An 18,079-nucleotide genomic window follows, 5' to 3' on the forward strand; every position below is an offset into this window, starting at 1 on the left:
ATCTCTGGCCACTTGATTGCACACTTTCGGATCCATCTAGATGTTGGTCACCTGACTCGAAATCTTTCCCTCCGAAGCCTTAGTCTCGTCATTTCTGATTCGCGCAGCCCAAGCCATCTCTTCCTCAGCTCCACGCACTGTCTTAAGATAGCTCTTGAAATTGTGTGACATGGTGACAACTTGGCGAAGATGTTCATCCGTCAGCTCAGGAACACGATTCCCTTCGTGTTTGGCCTGGAAGCACGCCAGGGCAACGGCGGTTTGGAATGCTTGGGCTATGTTAGCATAAAAGTTGGCAACCAGACGGGTCAGAGACCACATACCGTTTCGTATCTCGCGGCCGTTCCATTTGAGGACTCGCAGATCCTCCTCTCGACGAACATACTCCTTTGCATCATAACTGCAGCGGATGAGCTGACCTCCTTCTTCGTGATTTTTGCTTAGCTTCTTGAAATAGCCGTCCCAGATCTTCTTCCTGGAATCGTCATCGAGAGGGTCGTATCCGATTTGCACATGGATTCGTGACATAAATGCTTCATCGAAGCTTCCAACTCGGTTGGTTGTGAGGAAAAGAATGCCCTGGAAGTAATCAAGAGCTCGGAGAAAGACTGGATAGAGGTAAGTCTCATCTTCGGCACGATGCTCCTGCCAGCTTTTGGGACCAACTTACTGGAGACAATGCTGTTCCGCCGAAGGTCCTGAGCAGAGCGCGTTTCAAGGTACACATCAGCCTCGTCAAGAAGCACTATGGCATTCCATTTTCTTGCGTTTCGGAAGAACCGGAGCAAGTTTTCTTCCAGTGGCCCTGGCTCGTGTCCCAAATCAGCGGCAGTGATGCTTAGCAGAGGGCGACCTGTATACTCCGCGACTGACTCTGGGAGAAGTTAGCTTGTAAATTTTGAATTATTCTCCTCTCAAATCTGTCCATACCGGCAGTCAGTGTTTTTCCTGTCCCCGGGGGCCATGAAGCAACAAAATCTGTCCTTCTCCCTTGCCCCGAACAAAGTCCGATGAGAAGGCATGTGGGTATGTTCCCCCGAATATCTCACAGACGGCCTTAATCATTTGCTTGTTGCTCTCAGGCTTGAGTACCAGCGTGTCAATAATATCTTTTTCTATCCTTGGGTTTCTCAAACCAGTGACTTCTAGGACATCTAGCTCATAAATGTTAGCCGCTTGATACTGTACCCAACGGGGAGAATGGTACCACTAACCCCAGACACGGTCCTTCAGCACGAATCCATAAACATGCGACCAGCAAAGGAGATATTGGTGATCAGTTAGAGTCTCTCTCGAGCTTAGATCAATATTGTCATAGTCATCGAACGCCCGACGCTCGACGCCAGTTTGGCGTGGGTCTTTGGTCTCGCATGGTTTGCATGGGCATCGCGCAATTCGTGTTCTTTCCCCCAACTCCACTTCGTAAACGTGTTGAATTGGCTTATAGGCATTTGGTTCCTCGCTGACTTCCTCCAGTTCCCAAGGCTGACTCTGATGGTCGATGACGACTCTCGCTTGATGGAACTATGCCATTATGAGACCGGATGAACAAGTGGGCGACTGGGCCATGTCATATATGGAGTTGAACTCACAGTGCGGATACCTTGCAGTTTACTCGGACCACTGTACTCCTGGAACGAAGGCTGTCTCATCATTTCCACAAATCGTTTTCCTCTATTCACCAACTGCTGATGGAGAGTGTTTTCGGGATCTTCATCGACGTGGAACCGGACTGGATACACGGGCAATGAGTCGATGTTGCGCTCGTGGTCGAAAACGGGAATAGCGACACTCTTAACGGATCGAGTCAAGTGCTGCCCGTCGAAATTGAGATTCCAGACATTGACATGGTGTGGGCCCGAACGCGCTGAACGCGAGCTCCAGTTGAACCCACCGACGAAGGATTCAATCACATATGCGTTAAGCTTCCCCTCTTCACGAACGTAAACATCTGTACCAGGCTTGAGGAGGAGCCAAAGATGGGTAAAGGTTGTCTTTGGAATTGGGCCGCTAGCCAGACGCTCGGCATCCTCCAAGCCAATCTCTGTCAGACCCTCGAGATATTCATTCAGGATGTCAATATGCTCCACACACGTTGTACTGTACCCTTCATCATGGCATTCCTTTACCACATCCCGATATCCAAGTAATTTCTCTCGATAGTGATAAAGATCGACAAAAGGGTACACGAAACGCGCCCGGTTAAGGTCACTGCTAAAAGATTTCGCGCGCCATTCTTTCGGTCGGAACTCATCTGGAATGGATTGGAAATCAATGATGGCTCGAAGAGCATCCAGAAGAATCGGCGAGTGAATATAGAGAACTGGGTTGCCGATCGTATCGACCATTTCCTGTTTCAGGTTGGTGGCATGGCGGTCACTGAAGTAAACCTCTCTATGTTCCTCAAGAACCGAGTTGCGACTCTGCATTTCAGGTGACCTTATGATTTGTATCTTTTCTTCCTTTCGCTCAACAGTGCGGCTTCTGTAGTCACCATCACTATCCGGGGCCAAATAATTTGCCACGTAGACTATCTTGCTCATCTTCTCGACTGGTACCGGCTCTTCGTCACCCTTCTCAGATGCTTCATCGTCGGAATTTTCGGACTTTGAGGATTTGCGTTCGTTCTCTATGTAACGTTTTTCTTCGCGAATAGATTCCAGAATCCTGATACCCCTACTGAACTCAATCTTGAATTCCCAGCCTGGTGACACCAAGCTCTCCCAATGACTGCTCAAAACGCTGGAGCACTCAGGTTGGATTTGGGTAATGGTGAAATTCTCGTGGGGACCCTTTGTCTCCTCGTCGAGGCTCGTCACGATCCACTTGGGGACGTATAGTTCGGCAAAAACTGATTTGACCAATTTCCTGACACCCTACTAACAGTCAATAATGAATGAGGACATGGTGATTGCGCGCAACTAACATTCCACGTCTTGACATCCTCGTATGGAAACATCCAGCGAGTGCCGACTGGGTCGACGAAGACGATGTGCGGTTGATCTTTCGTGTACTGCGATATCGCTTCGGTGTTGCTTTCGCTAGCCTGCGTTTCATTCCTATCGATTTCTGCTTCCAGAGGCTGCGCCTCCGCCTTGCTGGATTTGTTATCGTCGAGAACTTCGACTATGCTAGACTCTTGCCCATCAGTTGACGTCTCGTTGGAATTGGCCATGCCAACAGAAGCCTGGTCGTCTTTTTTTGGTAATCGCAAGTTAGTTATTAGCAACTCTACAACAACCCTATATATCCTTTCAGGCTTACCTGTGAAGACATCGCTCCCTCTATTCTGTGTTCCGGTATCTGAGGCCTCATGCAGTCCACCCCCATTGGGCGTGTTGACCAACACAGGATCTTCCATCATTATTGGACTTTTGGACAACGAAGATAAGGGTATTGCAAACTCAATAAGGCATGAGCCTAGCTTAGAGGTACCAGTGGAGAAAGAATATCAAAAAAGGACTTGGTTACGGGTCGGAAAAGCTTGTGTCCCAAGACTTATAGGCAAAGTCGTCGAACACGTTGTCGAGGAGGCTCTTCGGCTATTATGATAAGGGTGAACTGAACGGGCTACATCCAACAAACAACGGCCTTCGATGTTCAATGAGGGACTAGCGGCATTCGTGTCCCAGTCAGGAACCCCGCAGATGGCTCATGTTCCCAATTTCAAAAAGGTTATGTACGGAGCACTGTAACTATCATTGCGAGTACCCATCAGCCAGCCCCCTGGCCCCCATCCTAAAGCCCGTTCTCCGCTTGGGCGCGTATGCGTCTGGGCCAAACAGCCCCCATCCAACAAATAGCGCCCTTCGTGTGTGATGAGTATTGGCTGCATGCATAATCCAGCGGGGATCCCCGAAGACAGCCCCCATGTTTGGAAATCTCAATTCGTAACAGGCTGCATAACTAGCATAGCGGGGGTGCCCCATCCCAAGCCCGCTTCTGACTGGGTTTTCAGCTTCAGATTGTTTGCCGCCATAGCCACATGGGTAAAATCCCCATGCAGCACCACTTCGAAGGGCTGTATGTCATTCGTGAGGCACATTGGTAGAGCGCGTGTCAAATGGTACTGTTGCCCGTCTCTGTGAACTGCTCCGCTCCAGTTGGCTCAGGGCGTTCACTGCGGAACGTGGCTGTGGTCTCAGTGTACGAGTAGGCTTGCAGTACTAAGCTATGACAGCCCAAATAATCTGCTGCAGTACATGTCTCTTACGAGAGCGGCTGACAGCCTTTTTACTTTCCAGCTTGTAAAAAAGTCCATTCGCCCAAACTTGGACCACTCCTAGCCTCTCTTTGACACCAGCATCTTGAAATCACAGTGACCATTTCATGACGATCGAAGGCCATGAGCACCGTACAGGACTTATCACGGCCCAAAATCGTGCGTCGGTTCACCTCTGAGCTCAAACCTGATTCAGATCTAGCGACCCAGACAAAGTCCTACCAAGAAGACTTAGACTTGGAGATTGAGGTCCAAGAGAGGCTCCGCATGCAACAGGCTTACCATCAACGTCCAATCGAAAGGTATTGCAGGGAGACATGAAGATACTTTCAAGAGGCTGATAGTATTTACCTAGCTCATTTTCAGGGGTCGAGATTGCCCGTCAAGCACTCCAGGCAAAATGCGACGAGTTTTTCAGGTCCACGGAAGAGAAGGAGGAGGCTGGGAAGAAGAAACCAGGGGTCTTGCGAATATTTCATCGGAACGGCACCGAGCAGCGACTAGTTCAGGAAATTCGTAATGGCGAAGAAATGACAGTGAGCGAAGTCAGCTTAATCACAAATAATCTGGGGGAGAAATGGAAAGCGTCAAATAGCAAGGTGCGTTTTTATTCATGCTTCCGACCTAAGAGAGAAAGTTGGCTGGAGACTTGCCGCGATTGACAGAACACACATATACTAGGCGGCAATGAACTTCAACAAGATATGTCAGAAACTTGACTCACATAAGAAAATCTTCGAATGCTTTCCGAATCAATCAGTCTATACCTCTGTTCTATGTGGTGCTGTCAAGATGGTCGTTGAGGTGATATCCCTCACTAAGTAGCTTCAGACACTCTAACCTAATTAACGCGATATTTTCAGGCCTCGGTCAATTACTCAACTATCGCAGAGCAGCTTTCAACATACGTAGCAGATCTATCAGAAAGAATTTCTATCTGCACAAATTGGCTCGATCTGTATACGAACACGGCTATGAAGGAGCGGCTAGCTGCGATATATGAAGAATATTTCAATTTCTTCATCAAAGTGGCCTCCTGGTATTTGAAATCAAAGGGGTCCAAGATTCTCGATTCTTTTAATTCGAACTTCTTATCAACATACCAAGGAACGGTGGATAAGATTGAACGGTCTATCCAACTCCTCGACGACCAGGCCTTAATCGAGAACGCACGAGAGATCAAAGGCTTGTTACCAGCAGTGTTACCAGCAGTCACCGAGTCAACGGAACTCATCATGGCACAGGTTCTACAGAGTCGAAAGGAGAACAATGAGGTTGGAAGGAGAATGTATAGATTTCTCATGGAGATGGACGATCGCTGTATGCAATTTGCTCCCCGTCCTCCCAATCCTACACCCCTATTCACATCTGTCTGGTTTTTAGTGGAACGAATCGAGCGTGCCCAGCTACAGAGACCTTCATGGACTACCGGAATAGTATCGACAGAGGTTCTGATGATAGAAGAAACGGAGTTCACAGAGACCATCACCGTTCCAGCAGGAATAACCAGAGCCGAGGCCCAGCAACTATGTCAACACCTCCAAACACTTATAGACCAAGTAGGAGGCAGCGACGGAATCAGACCAGCCATCCAAGCAGGACGACTTGTTGCCGAGCCTCTCATCATTCGCACTCTGGGTAAATGGACAACAGCTACTTCAGGCGACGACCTCATACTCTGGATTATCAGTCCATACGAACTCGGTCCACAAACCAGCGCGGAGCTCGCGGCGTACGGGATCATCTGGTCTGCGATCCAAGCTGAGGCCCAGTTCATTTCCTACATCTGCCAGCGATCCCGTCCCGGTAGAGTGCCAGATTTTCAAGGAGTTGAGGACAAAGCTGCTGTTCTGGCGATGGTATATAGCTTGATACTGCAGCTGCTACAATTCCAGCCTCCCGATGATGATTTGATTCTCCAACAGGAGATGCTTGTTCGGCTTACACAGCCGGGGGAGCGATGGAGCTCTGCTTTGGCGCTTCTTGCTTATCTGTTGGAGCACACTCCGTCTCTGCGATATTGTATCATCTCGGGGATCAACCTTCTTGAGGGTGGTGCGCGTGAAATGTGCAGGGAGTTTGTCGACTTGATTTTCTCTCATGTGAGAAATTCGGAGTGGCCGTTGCGTGTGCTTTTCAGTACGTCTGGGCAGTCGAGGGCGCTTTCGGAAACCGTTAGTAAGGACAGCAAGGTTCTGTCTAACAATACCTTTCGCCAGGCAAAGGGGAGGAAGCTTTATCGCGATCTCCAAATGCCCGAATGATCTTATCTGGTCAGCGTCAACGATGATGGAAAGTAGCAATGCAGATGCTGGGTGTCTGATACAGAAGCGATTACTCTTCAATAACCTCTGAATATTTAAGCACAAACAATGCGCCGTCTTATGTGTAAACATGCTACATAGATCTATGATTATATGTTTAACTAGACCATCATTAGGTTGTATCAAACGTTCCAATGTGGTCCATCTGATTGATTATAAATACAAGCCCAAACCTGCATATAAAAGCGGTGGCAACCCAACCTTAATCCGCATGACTTCATTGCCAGACCTCGTTATCTCGACTCTCTCACTCAAAATCTCCAGTTTCAAAAAATCTCACATACACATCATACTACCTCACAATGGCCTCCGGAAGCTGTGCATGCCGCTACATTCGCTACACTACAACTACCCCTCCCGCAGATCCTGTGTACTGCCACTGTATCGAGTGCCGTAAACAATCCGGTGCTCCCTACCAGGTATGGCTGGATTTCCCAAAGGATGCTATCAAGTGGAACGTCGAACTTTCTGTCTGGAGATCCAGCGAGACCGCATCGCGCAGCTTCTGTCCTCGCTGTGGATCAACTATGACGATGTCTTTGGATAAAGAGCCATCCACTACGGCTGTTGCTGCCGGGACATTGGATATTGAGTCGGAACATTTAGTGCGCGGGCCTGGAATGCATATTTTCTATAAAGAGAAAGCTGCTTGGTATGTTGCGCCGGATGACGGATCGAGGAAATTTGATGGGTGGAGTGAGTAGCTCAGGGATGGAGTTTGTATCCTTTGTTCGCACCAAAACGGAGGGGAGAATTATTCTCGTTTCGTTACAAGAAGAGTCGATTGCAATAGATTTTTTTTTTCATATTTCCTGTCACGGTAAAGACTATTTTCAAACAAAACATAATTTGGCTCAAAGACGTAAGGTTATAACAATCGAGACACGAACTATAAAGGTAACAAAGGGGAATCACGACGTCGTGTCCAGGCTACATATACAGGATCAATGCAATCTGACCGACCTAGTCAGATCAAAATGTGCTGGCAGCCAACCGACTGGCCGCATTGCGCGCATCCAGTCGGTCGTCATCTTCCTCCGCAATCGACCCAACCTGGCTAGTGGCACGGGCGCGGCTCTGCCCAGACTCTGCCTGGCTTTCCTCGTCGCCCTCATCGTCATTGAGGCCGGGAGCGGTGAAGCTGCCGCTCATACTGCGACCCAAGTTGTCTGAACGACGGGGAATACCACTCCAGGCGTCACCTTTAGGACCCTGGCTTGATGCCAAGTTCGATCGTCGGACCGCAGGGTGGGCTTCACGACCCAGTCGGCTCAGGCCACCAGAGGCGTCGATGCTACGGATGTCGGGTCGGACACTCTCCAGTGTCGCCAAGGTGCGTCGCTCTGCTTCAATCTGACGCAAGGTGTACTCGCGCAGGCTGAAAAGCAGCTCGTTGGTAGTGCGGTCGAACCACTTCCGCTTCTCCTGGAGAAGATTTGTTGTCACGCGCTGAGTGCGTTTTGTCAGGTAGTCTTCGTGGTTCTGTGCTTCTTCAAGAGCATTGATCGCCTCGTCCACCTTGTCCGGGCGGACCGACGAGCTGACCTTCAATCGGTCTGCGGCGGCACGTTTGCTTCGAGCGCTCTGTTGAGCCTGGAGGAGCTCTCGCAGCAAGATATGTCGGTTTGTCAGGGTTTCCTTGACGATAAACGCGTCGGACGAATGATAACTCAAGGGTTCACCAAGAGTTGTGGCTTCTGCGGTAGCCTGGATAGCATGATAGTCACCCACAGTCTGAATAACTTTGCCAAGCTTGCGATAAGCCAGACCCAAGCCAGGATGAGGTTCTTGCACTGCCATCTGGCCGAGTTTCACACCGAAATCAGACTCGGACAATCCCACGCCTAGTCCAGTCAGTGATCTACTATACTATGTCACCATAGGTGAAATCATTTTAGTATCTTACCTCTGCGGGACTTGACAACTCGGTCAACCTTGTGGCTCGAGTCCATTGCAGCCAAGTAGAACATCTTCACGGTTGGACGAGCCGCCTGCAGTTCAGGGGTGTCGTCAGGTGGAGGCGCAAACTGCTTCAACATCTTGCGTCGCACTCCCGTGGCGGGCTGCTTCATGCGAAGCACGGGACTGTAACCGAAGTCGCTTTCCACAAAGAGCATAACCTCGTCATCCTGAATAAGAACCTCATTGCCCAGCACAGTGTTGAGCCAGCGTTGCATTGAAGCCTTGACGCGAACTTCATCTTCGTCGGTTCCAGCACCTGCTGGAGTAACTGGGGGCGGAACTGCGGGGACGAGAGCTTCCGGATTGGCCGAGAGCAAGTGGTCGGCAAGCTTAACGAACTCGGAGTGAGTACGGCGAACATCGCGGTATTGGGTGGTACGAAATTTGGGGATATTAGTCTGTCATCAAGGATTGGTGCAAGGTCAGTCACCGCTGCAGCGCATCTCATCAGCATCATTGAAGAGTCGACCCACGTGAACATCAAAGCGAAGGATAGGATCCTTTTTTCCGCTTCTCTCAAGACCCGTGATCTTGGCTTGAATCTTATACACAGGCGCCGGTGGGCGAGATGTTTGTCGTACTTCCGTCTGGTAGCGTGCGGGGAGTTGTTGTCGCTGCTGGTCGGCATTTGGAGACTGATGCGCAGCAAACGGAGACGGTTCCTCGATGTAGTCCGGGTCACCTAATTGAGCACTCTGCAGCTGCGCTGACAGATAGGCTGCCTGAGCTACAGCATCATTGTCTCTTTCCGCAGTCTCCGATGAGCGATCTTGGGCGGGTAACGGGGATGACGGGATGTCGCCGTTGCTGGAGGTGGGGAACGTCGTTCGGTCGGCGCGCGGAGAACCCCAGGGTGAGGCACCGGTGGAGTGTTCTGGATCGTTGGAGATGGAAGAATAGTCCATCTTGGTTGGGATTGGAAGTAAGGAGCAGTCCTCACGAGGAGAGTTCAAGGGGGAGGAGCTGCTAGTGACGGAAGGCGTCAGTATTAATGGCTGGGGATCAACCCCCACAGTAACGGCCAGGTAGTTCCGAGTCAGCGCGACACCTACCTCGGGCAGCTTTTTGTGGGAGAACAAGGGCGCACTTAGAGGCGCATATCAAATGAACAAGCAAGAGTGTGCAAAAGAACAATCCAGCAAAGTACGGTGGTTGGAGGTTGAAGCAGGAGGGTTGGGGGGAGAGTTACGTATGGATCATCAGGTGGAATGAGAGTGCGTGCGCCAAGCCCGCCGCCAGCTCCACGATTCGCTTTTTCCCATTACCACGACGACACGTCCAAGTTCGACGCTTCAGTCTTTGAAAATACCACCGCCACTCTCATGTTTGTATGCAAATAAACCTCTAATAGTTCATCCACATTGGATGAGAGTTGTCAATAGCAATGGTTGTGGCTCCATTGTTACGCCTCCCCCAGCCGGGCCTGCAGTGTATGGGCTCGACGCTCTATAAAAGCCAGGCCAGCCCCGTGAAGAGCCGCATCTATTCACAAATCTCTCGTCTCGCAAGTCAAACAGCTCCATGCTTCTCAACTTCAGTCTCCAGATGGCAGACGGAGACTTTGGACCGTACACGAAACATCGGAATCATCGCTCATATCGATGCTGGAAAGACCACCACGACGGAGCGCATGCTCTTCTATAGTGGCTTCACACGGCGCATTGGTGACGTGGATGAGGGTTCCACGGTGACTGATTTCTTGCCCGCAGAACGTGCGCGTGGTATCACTATCCAGTCGGCTGCTATCACTTTCCATTGGCCTCCTGGGGATGGAGCAGAAAGCCAGCCCCTTGAACGGGATCCCTCTGCGCCCAAATCATCGTTGTCGCATACGATCAATTTGATTGACACGCCAGGCCATGCCGACTTCACATTCGAGGTCTTGCGGTCTTTGCGTATTCTTGACGGTGCTGTGTGCATCTTGGACGGTGTAGCTGGTGTCGAGGCGCAGACGGAGCAGGTCTGGCACCAAGCCAGTACCTATAAAATTCCGCGCGTGATTTATGTGAACAAGCTAGACCGTGAGGGTGCCGCCTTTGGCCGAACAGTCCGAGAGGTTAGCTCCCGTCTAGCTGTGTATCCAGCAGTGTGCCAGATCCCGTGGTTTGAAGGCGGCAATGGTGCTTTCGTCGGTGTGGCGGATGCTATCAATCTCCAGGGACTACGATGGAAGGAGGGCGAAGACGGCCGCACCGTGAAAATGATGAGTCTCGAGCAACTGGGCGCTGAAGAGAGTGCATTGGCACAGGAACTCCGCCGTGCGCGTATCGCATTGGTTGAGTTGCTGAGTGAGCACGACGAAGCCATTGTGGAGAAATTCTTCGAATGTGATGAAGATCATCTGGCTGTGCCTGCTATGGACATTATTGACAGTCTTCGGCGATGCGTTCTTGATCAATCAAGTCGGATTGTTCCCGTCTTCGCAGGTGCCAGCTTCCGCAACATGGGCGTTCAGCCATTAATGGATGCTGTGGTAAACTTACTTCCCAGTCCACCCGAGGCTCCCGATCCTGAAGTGAGCATTGGGGGTGTCAAGGGAGGACTCAGACGGCTACTCTCCGGAGACCTGATCCTAGAGCAAAACGAGAAAGCGTCTGCTCCAGCGAAGGGCAAGAAAAAGAAGAAGGTTGCGCTCCAGGTGAACCCCAAAGACGCCATTGCTAAACTCCAAAGCTGTGCGCTTGCCTTCAAGGTGGTTAATGATCCCAAGCGTGGTGTTTTGGTCTATGTTCGGGTATACTCTGGCTCCCTGGATCGCAACAGTCTCCTCTTCAATACCAATCTGCATCTCTCAGAGCGAGCACCCCGGTTGCTGAAGATGTACGCGAACGACGCCGTTGAAGTAGACTCTATTCCTGCTGGTCACATTGGTGTTGTCGTTGGGCTCAAGCATGCTCGCACTGGAGACACGCTTCTATCTTATGCTGGGAACAAGCCCACGCCGCCAGAGCCGTTGACCAGTCTTCAACTCCGCCCAATCAATGTGCCTCCACCAGTATTCTTCACCAGTGTCGAACCACACAGCCTTAGCGAGGAGAAGCGTATGCATGAATCACTCGGGCTACTCCTACGAGAAGATCCCAGTCTACACGTCAGCATGGATGAAGAATCCGGGCAAACACTTCTAAGTGGCATGGGCGAACTACATCTCGAGATCGCCCGTGATCGACTTATCAACGATCACAAAGCCAAGGCATCCATGGGCCGCATCGAGATTGGCTATCGTGAATCTGCCCTTGGTGCCTCAAATTCCATCACAAAGATCTTCGACAAAGAAGTCGCCGGCCGCCGTGGGAAAGCAGGCTGCACCGCAATCGTGGAGCCCATCGATGAACAAGACGTCACTGAAGTCGCAGACGAGGACACCCTTCTCGCCGAGACAATCGAGGGCAACCAAATCATCATCCGTGCCCCCGGTCTACAAGTCGACCGCTCTTCCAAGAATGACGATGAAACAAGCCCCCTTCTACCACCAGGTCTGGACCCATCCGCTCTCCGCGCCGCTCTCCAAAACGGCGCCCTGGCTGCGCTCGCCCGTGGCCCTCAATTCACATTCCCAATGCACAATATCCGGGTTACGCTCACCCTCAACCCGGAAGAACACCTCTTCGGCAACGACACAACCACCTCCGCCCTCTCATCCGCCGCACGTCAAGCTACATCCGCCGCGTTACGAGACATTCTCGCCGGGCCCGGAACGGTAATGATGGAACCAGTCATGAACGCGATTATCAGCGTCGACGAAGCCAGTCTCGGCTCCGTCGTGCACGACATCTCCTCTTCACGAGGCGGCCACATCCTCTCCCTAGACGAGGAGGTGCCCTTATCCGCAACCGACGCGTCTGGATCACCTGCAGAGGATAACCTCCCTCCCATTGACCCCAAGCGCGTATACGCGCCGCCAGATCCCTTCGAGACACCTTCCATCGGTGCGGATATACCGGTGTCCGCGTCTCGTCCCCGGACTATCACTGCCAAGGTACCGCTCAAAGAAATGGTTGGGTATCTCAAGCATCTGCGGAGTTTGACCGCTGGCCGTGGCACGTTTGTTATGAGCGTGGATCGGTTTGAGAATATGTCTGCACAGCGACAGAAGGCTGTGCTTGCGGAGTTGAGGGGTGGATTCTAGTGAGGGAGGTTGTTCTCGTGGGTTGAACGCTATTTTGTACACTATCATGTATGTTCTCCGTCTTGGGCGTCATAGAAGGCAATCTCCAATGTATCATTACTGCCCGATTAGCATTTTGTTTCAAGGGTTTCTTGAGGTTCCTTCCTGCCTTCAGTCTTGCTTTTCTTTTAAGAGCTAACAATCGCGTCTTGGAAGGTTTGCGAGCCAAACTATACAATCCACACTGGATTCATACTATTCAGGTACTTATTTCTATCTGTTCAAGTGCGGTCCCCGAATGAGGTTACCCTCCCTCGCACTTTTGAACAATTCACAGCATGACATTCAAAACTGACACCAACCGCGCCGGAAGAACATTCCAATAGAAACAATGCAAGATGTATGTATACTCAGTAAACTACCAATCCTCACCCCAATCATCCTTCCCCTTCGCCGTCGTCGAAGTCGCAGCATGGCCCTCCGCATGCTCCTTCCCAGCAGACGCAGTCCCATCCCCAGAGGCAGAGGTCGTATTATTCGCCATTGACGACGTCGCAGGACCCTTACGCATAGCAGTAGTCCCGATAACATCAGACCGCGAGCTGCTCCGCTGGTGACCGTTCTGCTCTTGCGAGCCTAGAGACGAAAAGTCGTCCCAGAAATCTCGGCGTTCAGGTTCGATGCGAGACCGGGCTGCACCAGAGCGGTTGTCATCGGGTCCTTCGACGAAGCGGTTGAATTGGTCTGCGGCGCCGCGGACGCCGGTTTGGAGGTTTTGACCCCAGGTTGTGGCTTGGACGCGGGCTTGGGCTGCGAAGTCGGATTCGGCGAGCTAGTTGATTTGGATTAGCTTCTTCTCTCACGGAATATCTTGGGCTTGGAGTTCGGCCCGGATGCAGTCATAACGGGGCTTGCTTACCTGCTTAGCCGTCGGTTGTAGGTATGATTCATTCACCTGCTTCGCGCTCTTGCCCACCGTCGACGCAAACCACCCAAGACCCTTGGTCAAAGTACCCAATGGATCTTTCTGAAGATCCTCAAGGCCCGCTCCACTAGCACCACCAGCGCCTCCACCCCATCCTCCAAATCCACCAAACGGCGAAGACCGACGTTCCGCAGCCGCAGACGGGGGCATACCACCCCCAAAGCCCGTAAACTTCCCACCTTGTGAAGGAGGCAAAGCATCCGACCTTGTTGCATTCTCATTCCCCAATTTCGCGAAATAAGTCTCATTCTGCTCTTTCTTCGTCGGCGCCCCGCCGCGCTGGCTATCATGCGAGCGAATCGATGATGCCGCAGGTGACCCCGTCCGCGCACCACCCGTAACACCACCACCGCTCAGACTCATGGGTGTACTCGACCGCGAGACAGGGGCGTTATTCTTCTTCTCCTGGCCGGGGACGTATTCGCGACCCTCGACTTTGCAGGATAGTCTCTCCTTCCATTCCTCGCCGGCGTCGCCCTCGTAGCGCTCTTTGATTGTGGAGTCTTCGAATGTGCGGCCCTCGGAGATGGTCACGGCGTGGGCATCGTAGAATGTTTTCCAGGGTTCGTTGCCGCCTAGTTCCATGCGCTGGATCTCGGCGTGTTTGAAGGCGTCCATGGTGATTGAGCGTACGAAGGAGATGTGTACACCGAGGCCGCGATGTGTACCGGCGCAGTTTAGGCAGATGAAGGTTCCAAATTTGGGAGATGCCTGCGTTTTGAGAGAGTGGCCACGGTTAGCTTGTGTTTCTCCTCGATGCGGTGTGTGAGGGTGGGTATCGAAGCAGCACTCCAGTAGGTGTAGTGTTGGTTCAGGAGAGAAGAGTATCTACATACCCATTGAGGTGACGGCGCGCCGCAGTCGCAGCACCTATCATTTCCATTGGTTTTGGAGATCTGGAAGAGCTATAATATCGCAAGACATTGTGTTAGTTGAAGAAGCCATACAGGCGCAAGTGGCCTGCCTGGCTTGGCCAGATCGACAGGGACAAGCGCACCTTTGTCTTCGTCTCCGGGTCGACCTCCCACATGCGGGACGACATGACGGGCAGTAGTTATACAAGAAAGGCGAAACAATTGAGAATAGACCACGTCGCAGCCACTGGCGGGGTTCTGGAGGGACGTCGGTGCTCGTGACAGAGTGGATAGACTCGGCGCCGCACTTGAATTGAGGGGGCCTTTCTGTCTGATTCGGTGCCTGTGCCCTGTTTAGCACGCAACCTGGTTGACTCCACCGGTATCTGGCAGAAATATTGGGTCAAGTGCAGTTCGTATTCAGAGAGTCAGTGAATCGATGGGGAGAATGGAGAGATTGAGGGAGTCGAGCGTGGGAAGGACTGTATGTTTTGTCCGCTGATCGGCAAGGGTCGCCCCAACTTTAGCGTCATCGGGTCAGGGTTGGCGCTACAAAGCTTGAACTTGAACCCTGCCTCCATTCCATAATTCCTCCAATTTCGCCGAGCTCTTCTCAACGCCTACTGGTCTATAGAAGAGGCTCCTCTCCATCTTTATCATCTCTACACTCTCTACACCTCCTACAAACGGACCCCAGGGCAGATCGTCATCATTTAGTTAAAATGGGTGCTAAGATACAGTACAGAAGTCAAAGGTCGTTAAGGATGGAGGACATCAGCAAGGATGTTAAACTCCAGCATGGACGTATTTCCATGACATCCGATGATAAAAAAAGGAAAAGGGTCATGACAGCATCCATGCCCACAGATTGTCTTGGCGACCACTTGTCGAATAACTATGATAATGGTTGACCAGCAGATCCCCTATGGTCATATCTCATATTCCATGCGACGGGCCCACACAAGGTTCCTTCCGAATAACGTCAAATTCATTAGCAAGGTATCTGTGGTTGAATAGAATTGGCAATAAAAACTTAGGCGGCCTCGGTGGCAGGACCAGCGGGGGCAGCGTTCTCCTGGGCGGGGGCGGGGGCCTCCTCGTACTGGTCGGCGGCCGCATTGACATCGTCCTCCTTTCCGGGGCTGTCGATGGCGACCTTGACGGCAATGGTGCGGCCATCAATGTCCTTGCCGTTCATCTCGCTGACGGCCTTGGCCTGGAGCTCCTCGGAGGCCAGGTTGACGAATCCGAAGCCACGAGTCTTGCGGCGCTCGTTGCGAGCCTGGAGCTTCTTGATCATGAAGCGGGGGATGGGGCGAAGAGCGACCTTGGCGGAGACAGGGGAGTAATCGGCGAAGATCTCCTTGAGCTATATGAGATGAATGATGCAGTTAGTACAATGGCGGGTTCAAAATACAGAGGACACCACCCCAAGCCTGGCTCTGGTTTCGAACCATGCACGTACCTTGTCCTCGGTCAGGTCGTAGGGGAGGTTAGCGACCATGACCTTGGTCTTGGAAGGAATGCCATCCTCGGGGGGGCCACGCTGCTTCTGGGGACGAGGGGCGCGGGGCTTGCCCTGCAGGGCACCCTCAGCAGCCGCAGGCTCAGTCTCGTTGGTGGTTTCGGTCAGGGAGCGGCCTCGCTAGCGTTGGCCTCGTTGGCCTCCTGTCCGTCCTGGGCCTGAAGATACGCACTCCAGTCAGCGATCATGTTCGAATGTCTCAGACTCAAGCGAGTCATGGACGCAATCAGGGCAAGGGGTTTACATACGCGTCCACGAGAGGTACGGCCACCACGGCCACGAGCGCGACCACGGCCACGGCCACGGCCACCGGTGCGCTTGCGACCCTCATTGCCGCTGGCGCCCTCACCGCCACTGGCAGCACCCTCCTTGGCCTCCGCAGGCTCTGGCTTGCGGGCCAGCTGCACCGAGACCTTGCGCGCGAGGATCTCCTTGCCAGAGAGGCTCTCAATGGCCGCAGTGGCTTCGGAAGCAGTAGCAAGGTCGACGAACGCGTAGCCAACGGGACGGTTGGTGCGGGGGTTCACCGGGATCGAGGTGCTCTCGCTAGAGATTTAGGTTAGTCGTGGGTCGATGGGAGTGTAGAACCCCAAAATGAGGGGTTGACTCCGAGTGGTGGTGGCTGCTCTCTGCCACGAGCGACAGCTGCAACCAGCCCGAGATAGATGCAGGTGGGGTCATCACTTACATGGTGTAGCCCTTGAAGAACTCCTTGAGTTCCTCCTCGGTGGTCGCGTAGGCAAGGTTGCCGATGTACAGACGACGGCCCTCATCAGCACTGGCGGCGGCAGCATCAGTGACCGCGGGAGTGCCGTTAGTGTTGGGGGCGTCGTTGATGGTGGTCGCAGCCAGGTTGTCAGTGAGAGCTTCGACGGCAGACATCTTGAAGGCGGGTTGAGACACGGGAAAGGTTCGAAGGTGGATAATGGAAGCTCGAACGGTGATGTGTCAAACAAACGGAGGGGAGTGTTTGTTGATGTGCCTTGGCGTGGATTTAGGCGGTGGGGGATATTGCCGAGGAGGATGAATTGAGGGGAAGGAGCAGGGTAGCTTGGTGCCCTAGATACCGATTGAAAGAAAAGGGAAGAGATGGGGGATGGAGGAAATCAGAAGCAGTTAAGTTGACTCTTGAAGAAGGAAGGAAGTGAGGGAGGGAGATGAGGAATGGAAAGGAGGAGGAGGAGGCGGTGAGCTGACTAGACTGTGTTGGGGAGTCCGAGAGCTGGCAGCTGGTGTGGTGCCTTCGGGGGACCTCAGGCGACAGTTCGGCTGGAGTTAGGTGCCTTGGGGGGGGGGGGAGGCCTCATGCCTAACGTCACGCGGTAAGTGCCGCTTCTCGAACATCACCCACGACCACGGAACCTCCCGTTTAGTGAGGCAACCACTATTGATGTCATTCTGGAGACCAGACCCAGTTCGATGAGCTACTATAAGCTTCGATTGAACCACACCACCTGTGGACCGACAACACCATGGTTCATTATACACCCCAAGCTGAATTGCCCTATACTTGGGTGACTGCCCTTGACAGTACGCTCATACATTGACTAACTACAAACTTTGTATTTTGACATGCATATGCCTGATACACTTATCTGCACGCGCTGAGTTACCCACAGTAACAACTGCTGGTGCCGCTGGCTGATCTTCCACCGCAGCCGGCTCCACTTCTGCCCACTTTCCATTCTCCGCGTTCCAGACTTCATCTGCATATCCACAAGTGCTGGCTGGCTAACCAGGACAATATTCAGCAGCTAGTAGACGCAGTGACCCGCATGACCGGTAGAGAAGAGCTTGATTGAGTTATAGCATATAATTATTTTCCTGCTGGGCGTTTCCGCTTTGTTGACTTCCTGTTTTATCTTGGTTCATTCCTATGTACTGATCATATCATATGATCATCAGTATATACGCCACCAACGAAAGGTATTAGTTCTAGATGTTCTCTCTTCAGCCTTGCGTATCGATCATCAATGTAGTTATACCTTTGGGGCTTGGTGCAGAGCTCAACAAAGCTGCTTCCATCAAACTTATCAGGGAGACTGTTTGTTTAACGGTTTGTCTTCACCCCAAATAATTACTTGTCCGCCGGCTAATGC

The 18,079-nt window shown here is 52.2% G+C and overlaps 8 protein-coding genes across 8 annotated transcripts; 3 read left to right on the plus strand and 5 right to left on the minus strand.

Moving 5' to 3' along the window:
- Nucleotides 1-36: 36 nt before the first annotated feature.
- N7458_003314 (uncharacterized protein) lies at nt 37-528 on the minus strand (the record flags this gene model as incomplete). The annotated part of the gene is made up of 1 exon (XM_056906697.1): nt 37-528. One exon carries the CDS (start codon nt 526-528, stop codon nt 37-39), a length of 492 nt encoding a protein of 163 aa, XP_056770804.1.
- A 1,004-nt stretch (nt 529-1,532) lies between these two features.
- Nucleotides 1,533-3,175, minus strand: N7458_003315 (ATPaseAAA-typecore; the record flags this gene model as incomplete). Its single annotated transcript, XM_056906698.1, has 2 exons — nt 1,533-2,876; nt 2,927-3,175. The coding sequence occupies 2 exons, from the start codon at nt 3,173-3,175 to the stop codon at nt 1,533-1,535; spliced, it is 1,593 nt and encodes a 530-aa protein (XP_056770805.1).
- An 810-nt stretch (nt 3,176-3,985) lies between these two features.
- N7458_003316 (uncharacterized protein) lies at nt 3,986-6,486 on the plus strand (the record flags this gene model as incomplete). The annotated part of the gene is made up of 6 exons (XM_056906699.1): nt 3,986-4,023; nt 4,320-4,381; nt 4,425-4,524; nt 4,578-4,821; nt 4,904-5,026; nt 5,086-6,486. The coding sequence occupies 6 exons, from the start codon at nt 3,986-3,988 to the stop codon at nt 6,484-6,486; spliced, it is 1,968 nt and encodes a 655-aa protein (XP_056770806.1).
- A 362-nt stretch (nt 6,487-6,848) lies between these two features.
- Nucleotides 6,849-7,250, plus strand: N7458_003317 (GFA family protein; the record flags this gene model as incomplete). The annotated part of the gene is made up of 1 exon (XM_056906700.1): nt 6,849-7,250. The coding sequence occupies one exon, from the start codon at nt 6,849-6,851 to the stop codon at nt 7,248-7,250; it is 402 nt and encodes a 133-aa protein (XP_056770807.1).
- Nucleotides 7,251-7,518: 268 nt separating this feature from the next.
- On the minus strand, nt 7,519-9,413 carry N7458_003318 (retromer subunit VPS17; the record flags this gene model as incomplete). Its single annotated transcript, XM_056906701.1, has 3 exons — nt 7,519-8,390; nt 8,453-8,906; nt 8,982-9,413. The coding sequence occupies 3 exons, from the start codon at nt 9,411-9,413 to the stop codon at nt 7,519-7,521; spliced, it is 1,758 nt and encodes a 585-aa protein (XP_056770808.1).
- A 479-nt stretch (nt 9,414-9,892) lies between these two features.
- On the plus strand, nt 9,893-12,637 carry N7458_003319 (mitochondrial elongation factor MEF2; the record flags this gene model as incomplete). Its single annotated transcript, XM_056906702.1, has 1 exon — nt 9,893-12,637. One exon carries the CDS (start codon nt 9,893-9,895, stop codon nt 12,635-12,637), a length of 2,745 nt encoding a protein of 914 aa, XP_056770809.1.
- A 397-nt stretch (nt 12,638-13,034) lies between these two features.
- Nucleotides 13,035-14,643, minus strand: N7458_003320 (GTPase-activating protein GCS1; the record flags this gene model as incomplete). Its single annotated transcript, XM_056906703.1, has 4 exons — nt 13,035-13,448; nt 13,536-14,390; nt 14,438-14,506; nt 14,599-14,643. The coding sequence occupies 4 exons, from the start codon at nt 14,641-14,643 to the stop codon at nt 13,035-13,037; spliced, it is 1,383 nt and encodes a 460-aa protein (XP_056770810.1).
- An 845-nt stretch (nt 14,644-15,488) lies between these two features.
- N7458_003321 (RNA recognition motif domain-containing protein) lies at nt 15,489-16,862 on the minus strand (the record flags this gene model as incomplete). The annotated part of the gene is made up of 4 exons (XM_056906704.1): nt 15,489-15,824; nt 15,921-16,100; nt 16,229-16,526; nt 16,669-16,862. 4 exons carry the CDS (start codon nt 16,860-16,862, stop codon nt 15,489-15,491), a joined length of 1,008 nt encoding a protein of 335 aa, XP_056770811.1.
- Between the last annotated feature and the right edge of the window lie 1,217 nt (nt 16,863-18,079).

The sequence above is a fragment of the Penicillium daleae genome, assembly GCF_028827525.1.
Source record: "Penicillium daleae strain IBT 16125 chromosome Unknown utg000002l_segment0_segment0, whole genome shotgun sequence".
Lineage (NCBI taxonomy): Eukaryota > Fungi > Ascomycota > Eurotiomycetes > Eurotiales > Aspergillaceae > Penicillium > Penicillium daleae.